The 15,569-nt window shown below is 39.2% G+C and overlaps 1 protein-coding gene across 4 annotated transcripts in view; it reads left to right on the top strand.

The window, feature by feature from the left end:
• Positions 1-15,569, top strand: part of PRDM5 (PR/SET domain 5) — a 97,428-nt gene that overhangs the window by 15,119 nt on the left and 66,740 nt on the right. For all 4 annotated transcript variants that reach the window (XR_012042484.1, XR_012042485.1, XM_072861565.1 and 1 more), the window contains exons 3-5: positions 1,523-1,645; positions 14,413-14,596; positions 15,308-15,482. Coding sequence is in view for 2 of the 4 variants with exons in the window: in XM_072861565.1 (XP_072717666.1) it covers positions 1,523-1,645; positions 14,413-14,596; positions 15,308-15,482 (482 nt within the window). In the remaining 2 variants the exon portion in view is untranslated. The remainder of the gene's footprint in view (positions 1-1,522; positions 1,646-14,412; positions 14,597-15,307; positions 15,483-15,569) is intronic.

Genomic DNA, 15,569 nt, shown 5'->3' on the forward strand with positions numbered 1-15,569 from the left:
TGGTCCTTGATCTGAAGATAGATCTCCATCCAAGGGCAAGATGGATTTTGCCCCTGCTAAAGGGAAAAAAACAAAAACCCAACAACCAAAACCAAACCCAAACCAAAAACCAAACCCATAGAAGACTTGAAAGGGAAATAGGGAATACGGTTTTCAATAAGTATTTTATAAGTTTCTGGGATGTTTGGGATTGGTGTGGGGCAGTAAGAAGTAACAATAATGAAAGCATATCTACTGAATTTGGGATTTGAATGAAGAAGAAAAGTTATATTTAGTGATAAAGAAGCAAAAAGAGGATTTAGTGATGGAGTAGTGGGGTGGGAGTGGAGACAGAACTGATAATTCAGGTTGGAAGTTGGTTGAGTAACTGGTAAGATTACAGAAGAGGGAAGCGGCAAAGATAGTGGAAAAGTAGAATTCAGATACAGGGGTATTCTGTTTGTAATGGCTGCCACTTAAGGTTGAGATGCTTCTGGAAATGTGAAAGTAGGCAGAAATAGATGGATTTAGGAATTGGCTGTAGAGGGTGAATAGGATCTGCTAGAACATAATGAGCAAAGGACGAGTGAGTCTAGAAGAATATCAAGTATGAAAAAAGAAAGTGAAGGCTGAAGAACTATCAAGGCAAAGATCACTGAATGAACATGGGTGAGTGCAGGAATACAGAAACTCATGAACAAGAGCCTGAACTCAGTGGTGTTGGAACCAAATGGTGGTTGGAATAGCACAAGATTAGGGAATGTCCTATCCCTTTTGTCCAGAAGAAAGTTACTGTTGGCCTTGTCTGTAGTGTCAGCAGAAGAGAAACGCTGCACAGTGAGTTGAGGAGCGGGTTAGAGGACATGTATAGGTCACAGAAGAAAATGGGCCACTCTTGGACAGTGTGTTGGATAAGGAAGGTAGGACAATAATAGTGAGTTGTGAGGAAAGGAAAAGGAGTTGGAGACAGGAGAGCTGACAACCTTAATTTGGAGAAAGTGATGAGAGACAGACTGACAAAAGACAGGAAGATATAAGAAGAATTAGGTAGACTGTAGGAGTAAAATGCTGGTATCAGAACACGTGAAGGAGGAGAACTCAGAAAGGAAAACTGGAAAAGGGTTGATAGGGTTGGAATGGGAAAGGACCTCTAGGGTTGTACCGGTTTCTGGCAAGATCATAAAGAAAAAGAGGACTTGAAGGAACAAAGAAAAAGGAAAGAACATGAGCACCAGTGACCATACTGTCAGATTAGGGAGATCCAGGAGTCAGTCATAATACTTGTTTACTAAAGGAAAGGCTAAGAAGAGAGAGGGGGAGCTCAATAAAGGAAGCTGACACCAGTTGCTAGGTTTGAGTTGCCCCCCTATTCTGAGGTGAATAAATATGCTTATAGAAGAAGGTGAATGTGCACCACAGCTGTGAGTACCCGTTGAATGCAAGAGTCACTTGCTAAGCACAAGCATGCCTTAGTATTTTACATGTTTGTGTGTGTTTGGTAAACAATTTTAATTTTGCTTGGTGTTTTTTTTTAATGTTTCAGGTTCGTGGGAATAAAGGTGAGGTCCTTTATATCCTGGATGCAAGCAATCCACGCCATTCTAATTGGCTGCGTTTTGTCCATGAGGCTCCATCACAGGAACAGAAGAACCTGGCAGCCATTCAGGTAGATTTGGTGTATTCCTACCATTTGCTTCCTGTTATGGATTTACTAATTCGATCTCCTCTTTGGTCTTTATCTCTTGCAGTAAAATTGCAAGACCTGAGAAAAGTAGCAAACTGCTTTCCTTTTCCTACCTTTCTTTTTAGAAGTGAACTTTTGTGCTTAAATACAATACCATAAATAAGACTGACAGGATGAAAGACCAAAGAGGTCCTTAGTTAGAATCTGATATTCTTTGAAAGGTTTATATTAATCCACTGTGATGGAATTGCAGTGAATCACTCACATGAACTATTTCTTCTGGCTTAAAGTGAACAGTTTACATAAAAAAAAAAATATTTCCAAAGTAGTTAACTCACTACTGTAACAACAGTTGAATTTTCTCACTACAGCCTTATTCAGTGAATTTAAGCTTTTGCCTGAATGTAGTTGTTTTCTTGTAATTGTGGAAATTAAAAAGATAACTAGGTACCTATATACTGGGCTGAATCAGGACTAATGATTTAGAGGCCCAGTTGTGTTTCATGCTGAACTTGGGTATGGACTTAGGTGTGTGGAAAGCAGAATCATGTATTTGCTTTATGGTTTAAAATTTAATATAAAAGTGACAAGTTTGAAAGCAAGCATGGTGCTTAAAATATTCTAGTAGAAAACAGAGAATTGAAGGATTTAACTATCTGATAGGATGATCAGGCACTGCTTGAGGATAAGTTAATAAAAAAAGATCATTTTCTTTTTCTAGTCTTGGCCGTGGATCTGAATTTATCCAGCTTATTTTTACATTTTTACATTTGTCATTTGCAGCATTCTGTAGTAATGAGTTCCACTGTTTTAATTACACATTATGTTGAAACATGCTTCTGTTTTTCTTCTAGAAACTTATTAATTTCACTTGATTCCCTAGTCCTTGTATAACAGTGAATCGTTACTTTATGTTCATCTTTCTATGCCATCCTTGATTTTATAGAACCCTATTATATCCTTTCCCTCTTATTTGTCAGCTCTTTTCTCAAGATGAAGAGTCTTAGTCTGTTTAATCTCTCATTTTTGGAAGCATTCTGTGACTTTGCAGAATGTAACAGACAGCAATGTTTTTCTAGTTACAGCTATTGTCCTTTTGGAGATTATGAAAGATATGAACTATCTGCATATTTTTTTTTTTTCAACAACTCAGTTTTAGAGTAAAATAATTTCCAATCCCACATAAGTAAGAATTACATAGCTGTGTTAAATTTTTGCTTGAAATGTATACCTTCCAAAATGTTGTTTCAGGCTAATCCAAGCTATTTGCTGATGTAATCCAAATTTGCAAAATAATAGGAAAAGGAGAATTATTTATCACCATTTCTTAAAATTATTATTCTGCTTTTTCATCATGAGATGACTTTTTTTTCTAGGATTTGCCTGCAGATCCTTGACAAAAGAATTTAACAACATAGTTTATTTTGAGGCCAAACGAAAAAATTTGTATTTTTCCTTGCCAAGAAAACAAAGTTTGTTTCTGATGGAATAAAACAGGAAAAAAATATTTTAAAGCTACTAAGTAGAAAAAGAATACTAGTAAAGCCCTAGCATGTCGTTCTGTGAAAGATGCATTACTGCTGTTCTCCCCTCTGCCCCTTCCCCTCTATTTGTACTCAGTGGCACTTAACACTAGCAATTTCAATTTCTGTGTTGATGACCTGTCCACCTCCTTAAATCTCCTACTCACCAGAGGAACCGTTTGCTTATTTGGATCTTAAGCAAGCACTGCCCAGTGACATTGCTGCTGCCAGTTCCCCTGCAGACCTGGTATCAGCCTCCCTCTTCCTGTCCCAGTTGTGAGCTTTTCTGAGATTTCCATTCTGCTGTTGTATCTTCTACCACGCCTCTTCTGCCTGGCTTTTCTTCCATTATCACTGTAGTTGAATGCTACTATTAGCAGTGTACTGTGCTGGGAAACCTAACTGGTTATCTGCCAGCCTTCACTTGCTTTTGTGCCTCCTACTTTCCAAAGCTCTAGTTTTACTGAATGTCAGTCTGTGACATGCCATCACATATTGCTGGCTGAACGTGACTGCAGTTTTGCTGCTGATACTGTTTCTTTGGACTTGGTTACTATTCCTGTTTTAGGTCACTGTGGACAGCTTCATCATCTGCTTTTCCTCTGAGCCTGTACTCTATGTTGTCGTCTTTGGTTCAGACCTCTTTAGGTTCTAACATCCAGGCTACAATTGAATTTTGAGGAACGGATAAGAAAGAGCGTTCACTATTCATCCATTCAGCAAAAACTCTTGTCAGCACTGACTGAATGACTGCTTTATTATGCTCTTCCTGATGTCTATGACAAGTCAGTGATTAATTTAGTATGACCACTGCCTATGCAGTTATTTCTGTATGTTTTCCTTCTGTCTTTGTTTCTCGGTTACACCAAGATCTATCAAAAGATTTGTTGTCTTGCTTATAGCAGCAAATATGAAAGGTGCTCATACACGAGGAGTCCTAGGCATTAGTCAGTGATTAGCATGTCATCAGTGCATAGGCAGTGTGATAGCAAATTACAGTCAATGTTAGCAAATGCAAAGTAAGGTTCACAAGAGGGAACAGTGTGAGCAATTAATGTTCGGTTTTATATTTTAAATAAAACACTTGGTAAAATTACCTGAAATTCTGAATAGAAGTTTTAATGGAATATCCAGTGTGTACCAGTGGGTTTTTTGATAATGAAAATGATTATTTAAATAAAGAAATGGAAAGAAACTGTTACACTGTATTGCATAATTGCTTAGAGTGTGCTTAGTGCTTTTTGCATGCCTTTTTAGAGGATCATACTGGAGGAAAAGGATGGTTTAAAAAGAAAAAAGAGTGGCAAGAATGTTAGTTCTGTGGAAGCTTCCACAGAAAAACATTTGGAAAAATTACAGGGAAAAATAGAATAAACACCATCAGCATATACAAAATGATGAAAAGTATAGGGAAGGCAAACTTATGAAAACAAACAAAAATGTACTAAATTATCTCATAGTTTTTTTTATAAATGAAAATCAATAATCAGCTGCCAAAGTAACTTGCATATTCTATGTGAGTGACCTTGAAGCTGTGTAGATATGTATATATGTATAAGTATTTAATTGCATATAACATGAATAGATACTACTCATGTTGAAAAAAGCTGAATATTCACGTATTTCTTTGCAGGGTTTGATCTCACTTTAGTAGTTGGAGATGCAAATCCCAAAGCTCTGCTGTTCCTTTAGGGGGGAAAAAAAAACCCCAACACAGCCCACAAATCCTTCAGTATTTTAATTCCACAATCTTTGCCTTTAATGATAAGCAGATTTAAGGCCACTTGGTGCAGTAGCACTTTGGTTTATGAAATCAGTGGGCAAAACACTGGTGGAATGTTTCCACTAACCTTTAATTTGAATTGAGAGTTGCCTGCTTGCCACCAGGATGATAAAATGATGTTTTACAAAGAGGAGGAAGTTATGTATTACATCAGTAAAGTTGTTACTTCAAAACAGTTGTTTTGTTTAAAGTTAAACAGTTTGTTTAAAGTTGTTAGCTTCATTATCATTACTCAAGTTAACATGGCTGCAAAAAAAAGCTGTTGCATTGCTGAACAAGTGCCTAAAATAATTAAAAAAATAGAAGAATTTGTAATAAGATTATGACATAAAAAAAAAATTCCTAATCTTAAACCAACTGAATGATTACATATTATATAATAAAGTAGAATATGTCTGTATAGTTATAGAAAGGGCTAATTCGCTAACTAAGAGGAGAAAATAGAATATTTAGAGGTGGTCAGAGACTTTGTGTTCTAACCAGCATGTTATAATTACCCTTATGAAATGTACATTTTCTCCAGACATTTGTATTTTATGAAGATTTTTGTGGGGTTGGCTGAATTTTTAAACAAGTATTTTATTTTTCTCTCTCAGTTCTACTAATTACTCTTTGAAGTGAATCTTTAGCAGTGAATCTCACAGGCTAAAATTGATTAATTGAGAATATTTGACCAAGATTAATGATACTAGCCTATAAAATGTGAAAATAGAGTAAACCACAGTGGTAGAACAGGGGCTTCTCTTGCTTGTCCTGTCTCTTCTATGAATGCTTACGAACTTAACACTGGTTGTGTGCTTCACAGCTGCCCCTCTGCAATTTTCTAGGAAACTTCGTATGAACTAATGAAAATGTGAACAGAAAATAATAATTTCCTTGTTTATACCCACTAATGCTAATTTCCACTAATTATCTTTCCCACTAGTTTTCTTTCCAGTCTCCAAATACTCCAACAGGAGCTTTTTGGTCTAGCCTGAGAACATTTCCATTCCTGATGGCGTCATTCTAGTAGTGAGAAACGTTATCATCTCAAAGCCGAAATAAAGTGATTGATAATCAGTTTGCTGCCTAGTGCTCAGTATTCAGTTTAAAAGAAGATGAAGTGAATGCGTATGTCCCTGTATACAAATAAAGTAAACCACATCCTGGGTTGACTGCAAAATATGATTAGTTCATCATAGCTTAATTGTACCCAATGATCATGTTTAGACTGTGCAAAATGCTTCCTGCGGTGAAAAAGCAATTTAGAGGGCATGAGATTTTTTTAAGTAAGTTTGGTGAGGTTTTTTTGTTTGTTAGTTTGGATTTTTTTTGGCTTTTTTTTTTTTGGGGGGGGGTATGTTTTGATGTTTTTTTGGTTTTTTTTTTTGTTCTTCTCCCTGTAATGCTATGTATTTTGTAAAACCCTGGTTCTGGTGGGAGCTCTTGGTGGTGTTGTGGGGAGCGTTCTGGGCACTGCGTTCTGCCTCTGCTCCCGGGGGGGGGCAGCTGTGGTGTTCGGGTTGTCTTTGGCTGGGAAGGCACAGGAAGTATTTTTAACAGCTGTGCGGTGAGTAATACCACTGTGTGGCTGCTAGAGAAGGACGGAAAGGTTGGAGGGTACCTGCGTGTGTACCAATTGCTTTTCTGAGCATTTTGCGCAGCTGAATTGCTGGAGGCTTCTCTACCTTATTTCAAGTAGTAATTGAATGAGTTAATCCTCTACTATATTTAAAGTAGCTTTAGAATTACAACTTTCGCATTAACAGAAATGGTATGAATTGTAATCTCTTTTGCCCTGGGCTATTCCTAGCTACTTACTTATAAATATGACTTCTGATATGTAGCAAAAATGCATTGTAATTATCATAAACAAAAGGAAATGGCTTCTATCAAAAATACCACAGTTTTGTTTTTTCAATTTTTAGACTGGTAGAGTATTATATTTTCAGTACTCCTTTATCCAGAATGGATAAGTTTATCTGTTTGTCAGTTGTAATTTTATTAAAGACTCTGCTGGAGATTACTATGCAAAACAGATCCTGTTGTTAACATCGGAACTGTTTTATAAACAGAATTGCAGCCAGCTAGAGCTTTAAATTCAAATATTTTTTCATTAGCAAGCAGACATTGAGATGGTCTGCTGTAGCTTAGGAAACAGCAAGTTAGAATAATGAATAGCAAAAACTAATGTGTAGGAGGATATTTACTGTGAGGTGGTAGAGTGGTTTAAAGTCGTATTTCACAATTGTGTGTTTGTTAGTCTGGCATAATTCAGTGATGTCCTGGTTGATCTTGAGGTAAAAAACCCCCATGCAGTAACAGTAAATGTCTTCAGAGGAAGATTAGTATTTGAGAGACAGCGCTATGAGAAGTGTAGTAAAACTGGACTATCTAAAAAGCAAGACTGAGAGGAGAAGACACAAGGAAAGCAAGCACAAACTGTGTTAGTCTGCTTAAGAAATTTACATATTACAGGACAGTTTTCAGGGCTACCTGAAACTTACTGGTGGCTTGAGTGCTACAAAGGAAAGATTAATTTGTTATGCAATTTAAGAAGTAACGTGAACATAGGTGTTGACTTCCTGCATGCTCAGAGGGGAGAATTAGAAATCTGCTCGATTCTTGAAGAACTTTTTTAATTCCAGGGTCATATGCATTTATCTGTTGTTGAATACATACTAGTGCTGTTCAGGTATTCTGTTATTGAAGAATTCAAAATAAGAAGTTTCTGAAGAGTGAAGTAAGTGTTTTTCTCTGTGAGATCCTTGAACTTATACCTATTATATTTTTGATTTTTGCAATAGGAACCTCAGCAATACCAAGCAACTGTGAGTGTGAAAATCATTTAGACCCTTTTCAGCACTGAGGTTACAGAATCTTTTTTTTCATTTTTTTTTTCATTTAAATGTAACTCATTCCTGATTTTAGACTCTCTTAATACTGAGCTGGTGCATAAAGTGATGATATTAAGGTGCGAAAAGATCTACCATTCTTATCTCTCCGTGGATTTCTAAGGGCCTCTCTTCTCAAGTTTTGCTATCACTAAGTGCTTTTTCTTGCTGAGATACTGTGTTATGAGGTAAAAATTTGGAATATGGCATATTGGAATATGAGCACTACAATTTTTTCTTAAATGTTTGGGAAGGAAAAAATAAGTGTTTTAACATTATATGTTAAATAGTAACTTTTAAAGTAAATGTAGTTGTTGTCATCTACTTGTATTATTTTAGATGGGGATCAGGGTGGGAGAGAGGCACGTGAAGGGAGGAAAGAAATCCCTGCAGGAATCAAATTCCTGTTACTTCAGAGCATTGAACTTGCAGGTGTGTCTGGGAACGTAGGCAATTGTAAGAAAGACAGCAATAAGGAAGATGAACATGTTCGAATATGTGTGGGAAGATGTGTGCTCATGTTATCTGCCAAGTCAAAAGGGTCTTTACTTTTTTTCCAAAGAGGTCAAGACCTTTAAGAGGCTGAGTTATTGGTCACCTAAAGCATCCTGGTGATTAGAGCCTCCTCATGCTTGCTAATTACTCTGGCCCTGCTACTTCCATTTGTAGCTTCAAATATTCCTGTTTGCTGTTGGGAGTGATCTCCTTACATTTGATATCGATGCAAGTCTTTTCATTGCATTTGGAAGGCTTTAAGTCTAAGTTGCTTGGTCAAAAACATGCTGAACAGCTTCTGGAGGTGTTGAGTAGCGTCAGGTGCCTGCATTTTGCAAGTTAACAGAGAATGCTTGACATCTCTTACAGCGTATGGTGCCATGCAGGATGGTTCACTGCTGTTGAAAGCTTGTTCAGTTGCTGAGCTCAGTGGTTACTTGTGGCAGTGAAGGTCACATATGTGAACTTCTGTATATGTTTTACATGGTTTTAAGTTTTACTAAGCCAGCATTTCTTAAAAGAGTGAAATGCCACTTTAGTTAAAGATTGATTTGGAGTGGAACACTAAATTTGAACATCTGTAAACTTTGGGGAAAATTGGGATTTAGATTCAAAGTGGAAGCTAATGCCTATGGCTTTGGCTTCCTCCTCTTTTTGAGTTGAAAAAGGGAAAGAAATTAAAAACTAAGCTTTCTCAATAAGCATAAAAAATGCAGGATCACTTCTGAGATGCTTTGGAAATAAAGAATGGAATGAGAGTCGGTATTACTGCTAGAATGGTTAACATTCTCTGCAACAAATGCATGCTGAAAGCAGTATTCTCTAGTTAGATTTATACAAGGATGAAAGCATTGAAGAGAGCATATATCAAAAGAGAAATGTTCTGGATGATGGGGCAGGGTGTACCCTCAGCAAGTTTGCTGATGACACAAAACTGGGAGGAGTGGCTGATACACCAGAGGGCCGTGCTGCCATCCAGAGGGACCCCAACAAGGAATGGGGAGAAATGGTCTGACAGGAACCTCATGCAGCTCATCAAAGGGAATTGCAAAGTCTTGCACCTGGGGAGGCGTAACGCCATGCACCTTTACATGCTGGAGCCCAAGGAGCTGGAAAGCAGCTTTGCAGAAAGGGATCTGGGGGTTTTGGTGCCCAGTGCCAGGACCAGAGGCAATGGGCACAAACTGAAACTCAGGATGTTCTCTCTGAACATCAAGAAATACTTTTTACTGTGAGGGCAGCTGAGTACTGGCATATGTTCCCCGTAGAGGTTGTGGAGTCGCCCTCCTTAGAGATATTCAAAATACATCCGGACGATGGTCCTGGCCAGTCTGCTCTAGATGACCCTGCTTGAGCAGGGGGTTGGATGAGATAACCTCCAGAGGTGCCTTCATTCTGTGATTCTGAGAGAAGGTGTAACTAAAGTTGGGAAACGTGTAGATTTTCTCTATAAAACCTCTATAATAAGAAGGATGTAAACACATCACTCAAGTCTTAGCAAATGGATTATTTTTTTTGTAGTTGATGGTTTGTATTTTCCACAGAGCCTCTAAAGGAGACTTCCAAGAGTAAGTTGCAGTGTCTCTGTTCAGGAGCTGTAGAGGTTCATTAATACCTGCCAGTGCTGGAAGATATTATGTGCCATACTGGGCAGGTGCAGAGCACATGCCAATAAAATGCTGCTGACATCAACCTTCCCAAGGCAGGGGGGGGAAAAAAAAGTGGTTTACTTTTCACAACAAAAGCTTTCAGTGAGAAGAATAATCAAAAGTTTCAGTGCTTCTCTGAGCCACCAGAATTGTGATGTTGCCGGAATTAGCTTTTTGAACTCCCACTTTAGTTTTTTGTTCTCCCCACAGAGAAACAAGAATATTTTATTTTTAAGTTGGAAGATTGGAAAATGTGTACTGAATTGAAACGTACAGTGAAGGGTGGGAGGAATCCTTTTGGCGGGGGGGTGGGGTGGGGTATTTTCCAGCTCTCATTTGTATTGCTATTGTACACATCATTCAAATTCCTGAGGAGTTTAACTGCAAGATTTGGGTTTGTAGTGTCATTACTGCAGTAAAACATGTTCTTCTGCAGATGGGAAACTAAAAGCAATGGCTTCTAATTTAATGCAAGTTAATAACTGTAAGCAAGGAACAACGAAGAAAACAGTTTATCGTAATACAGAATATTCAGCTGGAAAAATATTCTAACCTTCCCCAGGAGCTATCACTGAAAACTGCAGTATGGTATAAGAATGCAGGGAAAATGAGGGCATTGCCGTACTAGTCTAACCTTGTGCTCTGTTTAATCTCACGTTCATGTCTCAAAGGTTGTCTACCTTATCATGCAATACAGCACAATAGGAATAGATCAGTAGGTAGAGCTGAGGCTTCTGTGTCTCCTTTGCATGTGGTGTGTGGTTCTGGTGCTGTACCTCAGATTAGATACCCTCTTGGTCCCTGGGCTGAATGTCTCCATTACATGTGTGAGATATAGGTGTGGTGTGGTTTGTTTGTTTGGGTTTTGTGGTGTGTTTTTTTTGTTTCCCCCCCCCCCTCCCCCCGAGAAGTCTCTCTGGGATTCATCTGCTTCCTGGCTGTTGAGAGCCACAAACATGCTGAGTGGAACAGGGATACCTGCCTAAAACAGTAAGGCATTTTCCAATGTATGAACTAGTGTGAAAACAAGAAAAGCTTCCCCCACTCTCTTTGTGTCATCCATTTCCCCTTCCTTGCTTGAGCGGGGCAAGGGTCTGTTGGTCCCCAGCAGCACCTCTGGAAGGCTGCCTTGCTTCACCCGCTCTCCCCCACGGGTACGTGATCTGCTCTCCCTCTTGGGAAGGAATCGTTATTCTGATTGTGTCTTTCCTGGCACTGCATGCCCTTTTTGACCTTTCCTGTGCCTGAGATTGTGGCTTTATCTTCTCCTGCCACAGCCCCCGAGAAATCACCTCCACACATTTCTTGGATTGGGGTTTCTGCCCTCACAGGCCTTGCCAAGATTGCTTTTACTCTGGCAAGCATGATACCCTGGAGCTGTAGGCAAAGATCAGGAAAGGGAGTGTGCTTGTTTGGACAGGTAGCAAAGGAGAACTGGCAGAACAGGTAGGCTGAAGAGCTGGGTTGCTGCCAGGAAATTGGGTGTAGAGGGAAGCCAGGCAGTGCTGTAAGAGGAGTGGTTGTGGGCACAGGGGGAAACTTGGTAAGGATTAGGAAGGCTGGGTTGGAGCCAGCTGATCAAGCTCTGGAGGATGGAAAAGCCCTATGCTCCCTCAGGTAACACAAGACTATCTGCTTCCTCTTCCTCTTGTGTTTTCAGCATTCAGGAGTGATGACATATATGTCTTACACTTGTGGATGAATACGTGATGGGCCATCAATGGTTCTTGGCCCGTGTTCCCTGTTAGCTTCCCCTCTTACAAAGCACACACGAAGGTGTGTAGCTGGATGGAAAAGCCAAGAATCTGAATGGGGGAGGTGCCTGTAGTGGGGCAAAAATGGGACAGCAGGAGCTGTTGGAACCAGAAAACTGTATTTGCTGGGCAGGTCAGTGTGGCCCACAGCCTAAAAGATGACAGTTGAGGCAGGGGGTGAGAGAAGCAAAGTGGAATAATAAACCAGGAATAGGGTGAAGGGAGGTTGTGATGCCACCGTGACCAGCACTTGGGTTTTCTCCCAAGGAGTGCTGTGGCCCGCTGCAGGTGAACATTGTTAACAAAACAATCAGCATGGCCTAAGCAGATGGGCAGGTGGAACAACAACTGCAGGTATGTTCTTAGTAAATGGGAGGATTATTAAAATTATTTGAAAGATTTCTTACTATGTTCTCTGTGTCTATGTCTGCATGCATGTAGATAAATGTGCTTCATGCAGGTGCTGCTGGTGGAGGGAGAGACTTAAATTTCTTTGTGGTTCTGGAGAACTTCCATTGGTTTCACTGAAAATGCTGCCTGAGGAGCTACTACAGTGTGGGTGTATCTGGATTAATTAGCGCTCCGAATACCTGACTATTAGCATTTGTGGCTGGAAAAGCCAAACAAATTAGCCTTGGAGGAGGAATGAGTTTGAGCTGTGTTTTAGTTTGGGTTGGCACCGAAGCTAATTTCAATGCAAATGCAACCAAGATCACTCAAGCACTGAGAGTCCTTAGTACTTCTTCCATTAATCTTTTTACTAACTTGCAAAAGTACAGAAATGGGAAAGAATCAGGATGTTTTTAGACACAAAGAGCTATAAAATAAGGCCCAGACACACATGAGGGAAGCGCGGAGATGGTGAGGATAGAGCAGCATTGATAAGACCTTGGTTGCTGGGATTGATGCACTTGGTCTAGGTTAACCTGAATAACTAGTTCTGGTTGCTGTTCTCCCAGATTTACTGTGTGGTGTAAAATGTGTCACGTATGATCTAATTGAAAGGTGTGCTATTTGGTTCTTTAATGAGTAGGTTTGGGACTTTATTTTTGCCTGGGATACATGGCTTTTGTTGTTTTTTTTTTAAGCCAGTAATAGGTATGTGCTTCCATTTATAAGGTTGTCTTGCTTTTAGAATAAGGTTGTCCTAAACAGTGATATATTGGAGGTTTACCCCAGTGGTTTTATCCTGTCTAAGTGGAGACTGAGTGTAGAAAGACCTTTTACTTTTCCTCATGTCAAGAATTTCAGTACATGATTTGTTTGGAGTTTAGACTGTAGTAAATGAAAGGTCTCTGCAACTTGACAGAGGCATATGAAAACCAGCAATTTCTAGATGTATGCAAAAGTTAGGGTGGCATGCTGATAGATATCTGGACTGCAGAATATATCTTGGGAAAAAAATGCATAATTTGTTTTGTTTTCAGATGCTGCTGTTGAGATAAGGACAGAAAAGTGGTGTGTCCTTGAAAGCAGCAGCTGTATCAAGTCTATTGAATTAAATCGGTTTCACTCTTGTGTGACAATATCTTGTGTAATATATAACAGACCTTCTAAAGCTCGAGGAATACTACATCCCTGCTGACAGTTTAAATTAATCTTAGTATATTAAAAAATTTAAAAATTATCATCTTGTCCTTGTGCTGTGAAGCTTGTTACAAAATATATGGTGAGATGTAGTGTAAAGAAGCTTCAGTTAACTTTTCTGGATGTTAATCAGATAAGCTTTAAGATTTATGATAGGACTTAGAAGTCTTCATTGCGTAGAAATGAGTCTCCTTTGGCGCTTTGGGTAGTACCTTAAAGCAGCTGGTTCACAAGTCGCCAAAAAAAAAGCAGCTCTGTATATCAGCTTAGGAGACAGCTGGTTTTGCTATAGCTCCACCCTCCCCAGCCAACCTTGGTGACTTCAAATAAACGTCAAAGACCAAAGTTGTTAGCTTATGTATCTATTTGGAAGCTTGTTTATTCATTGTGGAGAAGGTTTTGGAGCTTATTATTATTAGGTAGTTTGTCCTCTCATGCAGAATCTGGGCTGGATCTTTGCCCTTCAGTGGATCTGTGTATCTACACTGATTTAAACCAGCAGAAGGTTTTGATCTAGTGGTTCAAACTGCATTTTAGAGATGTGCCTGCTAACTTTATAGTGAAGATAACTGACCAGGGTTGAAAGCCTGTTCATGAGGAAGGCTAGGAATCTTAAAGAGAGAGAGAGAAAATAACACTACATAAACATGCTGCTGAAAGCTGGATTATAATTCATGCAGCCAGCAGGGAACAGAGCAAAAGCTGTATTGGTTATTTAAATTTTGTTATTTTTCTAATACTCGAATGTTTCATTTTCAAACTGTGAAGCTCTTGTCAGGCAGAGTGTGGCACAAGAGGAGGACTTGAACACCACCTTCACCTTGGTCTAGGCTACAGTGCAAATTGGAAAAGCCGTACAGGTGAGGCAGAGGTGTGTTTCCAGAATACCAGAATATGAGGGCACTTTATCCATGCAGCCCCACTAGGAAAGAAGTCTCAGAAAGGCTGTTCAAGCATTGTGCTCCCTGAGGAATGGAACCAGCCCTTCCATAGTTGAGGGCTAATATTAGTTCAGGGTCCCATACTTGTCTCTAGATTTTACTTTTTCATAATTAGTCATTGCTTCTACTTACTGTTTGCAACAGGAAGGGGAAAATATTTTCTATCTGGCTGTGGAAGATATTGAAACAGACACAGAACTTCTGATTGGGTACTTGGACAGTGACATGGAAGAAGAGGAGGAGGAGGAAGAAGAAGTAACTGTTATCCAGGAAGATGAAGACAGTGGCAACAATAAAGAAGTGCAACCAGCTAGTGAAAAAATTACAGGTGAGCAATATGTAAAAACTAGGATAACTTGAGAGCTTAAAAGTAGTTACAAAGAAGAAAGAGAACAGTAACTGCAAAGGACTGGGGAACTGGAAGGCTCCCCAGGTTTAGTCTGAGCTCTTGTATGACTTTTGTCTCTTTGTTTTGGTTTGAGTTGAGGTTCTCTTCTTTGCCTAATAAGAAGCAGCCAGTCCTGTGAATTACTGAGTGAATGAGTGAGCCTAGATTTCATGAGAAGATACTGTTAATTTTTGAACTAAAGATGGAGTTCATTTCACCTGACATATAGTCCTATGAAAGCTAAGTTTTTCCTCTAAGAGGGGTAGTTTCCCTCTTACTTGGATGGGAGGGAAATAAACCTTTTCATAAAGCTGTTCAGCCAATCCTAAGGCAAGATGTCTAAGAAAAGGTAGGTGACCTGAGCTGTGTGGTGAATTCTCAGCATCTTTATCAAAGTAGAGACAACCTGGATGACTAATTGAGGCTAACAGCCTAAGTCACACCCAACTTAATACTTTGCATCCATTTTCAATAATGCTGATGGTAGTCCACTCAAGATAGGCTGTCTATAATCCATTGAGAGATCAATGTCTTCTGTGAATTTAGTGATGCCATTTTGCATAATCTGTTTCTGGCAGAGAGTCTCTTCTAATGTAACCAAAATATTCCCTGAAAACTATTCCTTTGCTGTTTTTGCCTCCAATCATGCAGATCCCCTCACCTGTAAAGAGGACCATGCATGCCCACACTGTGAATCCAGTTTTGCCAGCCAGGAGATTCTTGCTGAACATCTTCAGACTTTGCACCAAAAACCCAGTGAGGAAAAGGAATTTAAGTGCCGAAACTGTGGAAAGAAATTCCCTGTTAAACAAGCTCTACAAAGACAGTGAGTAGAAACGGGAGTGTGTTTTCAGGGATCATTTAAATCAATTTCATTCAATCATTTATTTCTCTTGGCTTAATAACAATTTAA

Source organism: Ciconia boyciana, chromosome 5 (genome assembly GCF_034638445.1).
Source record: "Ciconia boyciana chromosome 5, ASM3463844v1, whole genome shotgun sequence".
In the NCBI taxonomy this organism is placed as follows: Eukaryota; Metazoa; Chordata; class Aves; order Ciconiiformes; family Ciconiidae; genus Ciconia; species Ciconia boyciana.